The 4,239-nt window shown below is 34.1% G+C and overlaps 1 protein-coding gene across 1 annotated transcript; it reads left to right on the top strand.

Moving 5' to 3' along the window:
* Positions 1–1,090: 1,090 nt before the first annotated feature.
* Positions 1,091–3,543, top strand: LOC137251712 (uncharacterized). Its single transcript, XM_067786498.1, has 3 exons — positions 1,091–1,109; positions 1,368–2,131; positions 3,532–3,543. The coding sequence occupies exons 1-3, from the start codon at positions 1,091–1,093 to the stop codon at positions 3,541–3,543; spliced, it is 795 nt and encodes a 264-aa protein (XP_067642599.1).
* Positions 3,544–4,239: the final 696 nt, after the last annotated feature.

The following is a 4,239-nucleotide window of genomic DNA, read 5'->3' as shown; positions in this document are numbered from 1 at the left end:
TCGGCCAAGGATGCCGCCCTCGAAATCATAAGCAGCCTAAGTGGATGTCATTGCGTAACTCATGGGTGAAAATCGTATAACCCTCGGCGCATCTACATAATTAAAATTTTACAAGGACCCTGGATAAAATTTTTAAAATGTAGACAAAAAGTTTGCAGACGTTTGCATTCACAACATTGATTTCAATAGTCTTCGTTAAATCAAAACGATATTTTAGAATGAAATTCGGCCGATTTTAATTTGAAACATGTTAACTGCTGTTTTCCGGCCTTATGATATAAGAGCTCATTATGGTTAACCGCGTAGCTTCAGTTTTCAGACTAGTTCGAATGTCCACTACGTTAGGTTAGTGGCACACACGGTCATTAGTTAGACGGTCTTGGGAAAGCTTTTGCTTCACCTCTTTGAGTGTTCTTGAGGACAAAGCCTCACCTGGTAAACATATGTGCCTACGTATCCACATTTGTAAAAGGAGCCGTAACGTGTAGGTGATATTTAAACTTGGTTGGTAGGCTATAATCAATGTGATTCACTCCAAGGGACTAGTTTTGCATAAGGCCGCCAACTTTAGGAAATGTCAATCCGGGAAAATTGGGTGTTGAATGAAGAAGCGTGAAAATCAAAATTAACATTTCAGACGCTTTGTATAGTTTCGCAAATAAACAACAGATGTTTGAATGTAAGCCCAAGTGATTTTTCAAAGCCTTATCATATATCCTCAACTTAAATATGAGGTAAGAATCATTTCAAAGGAGTGTTTATGCCCCTAGAACCTACTAAAGGATTTTGCATCACTGATTTCGCTTATTCTTTCAGCCAATGCACTATAACCGAAATTGCGATTTTAGCGGCAAAAAGTCAATTTTTCAAATTTAATTGTTTGCCATTATTTTGATGGTGTTCAATAGCCAACATATCGATAAGAAAAAATTTTAAAAAAATTTACTGTTGGCAACCCTGTTTATGTACAAACAGCTGGTAATGTTTACAAATTTTTTAGTACGTGTTAATACAAGTGAAGCAGCAAAATTTTTATAAAATTAAAAACTGTTTTTTAATAATATATTCTTGCAAAAAAAACTTTGTATATATGAATTCTATTACTCGAGGTGAGTAATTTTGCTATATATGTACAAATATAGTTTGATAAATGTTTTTATTTCGTACTTATTTTGGTGGTTTTTTGTATGTATTTTTTTGTGAAATTCTGAAGAGTTTTATCGTTTTTCGTGGAGTAAAACTAAAAATGTTTTGAAGTGTCATTGGAACTATTTACATGTGATTGTTTGTAGAAAACTCAAGTTTAATGCCATGGTAAAAGTGTATGCATTTGACTGCTAATGAACGAATTTTTAATACTTTTGTAGAAACACTCAGGTTAAAAAATTCTGAAATATTTGAGTTTTGGTTGAGAAACAACAGGAATGTTTCGAATTACATAAAAGGAAAGATTTCATACGAAATTGACAGTGAATTAAGTAAATTGATATTTACTAAAGCTCGGAACTTATATAATTTTATCAAACTTAAATGGAATAAACAAACCAGAAATGAGAATGCATTTAGAAAATATAATAAGAAATGGTTGAGTCGAGAAACGACTTTTGTAATACCGAAAAAGATTAATACTATTGGGCGACCAAAACTGACGTATGATGATAGCTGCGAAAGAAATAAAAGGAGATTAGCTTCCGAATTAGCTTCCCAGCAAGGAGACAATGCGCAATTATTAGTTCATAATGCCTCTATATCTGCCAAAAAATCCCACGCAACGGATTTGAAATTTGTCCTACAACAAGTTGCTATATCTCCAAATCGGCCATCCAAAATTCGAGAAGTTCTTAATACTAGCCATAAAGAAGTTACGCCAGTATCACCTGATGAAGCTCTAATGTTTGTGTTAGAAAACGGATTAACTAAAAAGATGTACTCAAATATGCGGCAATTAAACATAAAACACAATAGTAGTATTTATCCGACTTATGATAAAGTTTATAAAAGCAAATTGAAATGTAGACCGGATGAAATCAAAGCGAATGAAAGCTCTGTCGAAGTGTCGTTGCAAAATTTGTTAGACCACACAGCTAAAAGAATTCTTGAATATCAAGATGAAGTATTGTGTACAATGGATGTTGAAGAATCGATCCTAATTTCGAGCTACGGGTTTGATGGTTCTACCGGTCACAGCTTGTTTAAACAAAAATTTGTGGAAAATACTTCGGAAAGTTTCGATCATTCCCTTTTTGTGACATCAGTCATTCCAATAAAAATAATTTCATCAGCAGGGTATAACATTTGGGTAAACCGTACACCTCAGTCAGTACGCTTTTGTAGACCTTTAAAAGTGGAGTTTGTTAAAGAAACAAAAGAGCACATTTTAACTGAAAACCAAAACATAAAGAAACAGATTGAGGAGTTGAAACCACTACAATACACACTAAGTAATGGGAAAAAAATTAAAGTAAAATATAATTTATATATGAGATTAATAGTTGGGAAAGTCTTAAATGTGTTGACAGAAATTAAAAGTGCACAGCAATGTCCCATCAGTCATGCCGGTCCAAAGGAATTTCGAACTATAAGAAACTTTTATTCTCCTAATTTTGAACCGAAGACCGACGCTTTGAAATACGGATTAAGCCCTTTGCATGCGTGGATTCGTAGTTTCGAGTTTGTTTTAAAACTTTCATACAAGCTAGATTTGAAAAAATGGCAAGTTCGTGGAGCAGAAGAGAAGAGAATCCTGGCAGAAAAGAAACGAAAAATGCAAAAAGAGTTTTTGCTTAAAATGGGGCTTCATGTCGATAAGCCGAAAGCAAATGGCAGCGGCAACACCAACGATGGCAACACAGCTAGAAGAGCATTTTCTCGCACGGACCTTTTAGCATCTATTACTGGTATAAATATTGATTTTTTGAAACATTTACACATAATCTTCATTTCCCTCTCCTCTGAATTTGAAATTGATGCTCAAAGGTTTCGTGATCATTGCATTAAAACCAGTGAAATATTTTTCCAAAACTACGAATGGTACTCTATGTCTGCCACAATACACAAAATATTAGTGCATTCGTCACAAATAATTGAGGCTTCAGTAGTACCCGTAGGTGTCCTGGCAGAAAATGCATCTGAGGCGCGAAACAAATATTATAAAAAAGATCGAACTGGTCACGTTCGAAAGGATTCAAGAGTGCACAACATACTTGACATGTATCATAGAGCTATGGATAGTTCTGACCCATATATTTCAAGTTTATGTTTGCAAGAACGTACAAATGGTTCAAAAAAACTTCCTTTTCCTCGAGAAGTCATTGATCTTTTTAAAATGCCTGAATTGCCACCAGAACTTTTATTACCTTCAACATCTCAAGAAGCCTCCAGCTGCAATTATAGTTATGATTCTGATGTAAGCTTAGAGTCGATAAATAATCATTCATTGGAATTAGAAGCGGCTGAAAACGAAGAAACAGACCATGAATAATTAAGCCCTATATCTTTCGAGAATATGTATGTTATTTTTGTTATTTTCAGATTAATCCATAAGCATTTACAACTTCTTTAAAATTATAAATTTATGAATTAAAAAATAAATTAATTTCTTGGTAACATTCAATATTTTTTTTAAAAGTGGGCGCTGGCCGCCCATTTTTTCTAAAGTTTTTTTTGTCAGAAGAAGTCCGTTTTCAAAATTTGATGAAGCCAGCTTTTTGATAAGTATTTTTGGCGGCAATTTGGGTTTTGGATATAGGAAAAAGAGGGCGTGGACCGTTCGTAATTTTTTTTTAATCGGCATCTTTTTTGTGTAAATTGCTCTTTTTAAAAACTTGAGGACAATTTGGAAACATGTTCGCCTTGGGTCATTTTATTTGAATTCATTGATCATTATTAATTAAAAAAAATATTCAAAGTGAGCATATAAATTTATTATAAAACTTTTCTTTTAGTGTTTTGTTTTAATAACTTGGTGAATTGGGTGATGCAAAGTCCGTGCTAAGCTGACATCGAAAGCGCCTGTTTTTTTAAATAACTTTTGAACAGTTAGAAAGAGTTAAATTTCGCAATTAGTTTCTATTAACTGGCAGTGATGCGTAGCCGTTGATATCACTTTCGACCATATCCGACCAATTTTCGACGCCGCCGCCGCGCCGATATTTTTTACATTCGGCGGCGGTGTGCGAAAAACGACCAAAATCGGCGGCGTTTGTCGGCGGCGTATATCTCTAATGCCAATGCTTAAAC

The sequence above is a fragment of the Eurosta solidaginis genome, chromosome 5 (assembly GCF_040869045.1).
Source record: "Eurosta solidaginis isolate ZX-2024a chromosome 5, ASM4086904v1, whole genome shotgun sequence".
In the NCBI taxonomy this organism is placed as follows: domain Eukaryota; kingdom Metazoa; phylum Arthropoda; class Insecta; order Diptera; family Tephritidae; genus Eurosta; species Eurosta solidaginis.
This window is presented reverse-complemented; position numbering and strand designations above follow the sequence as displayed.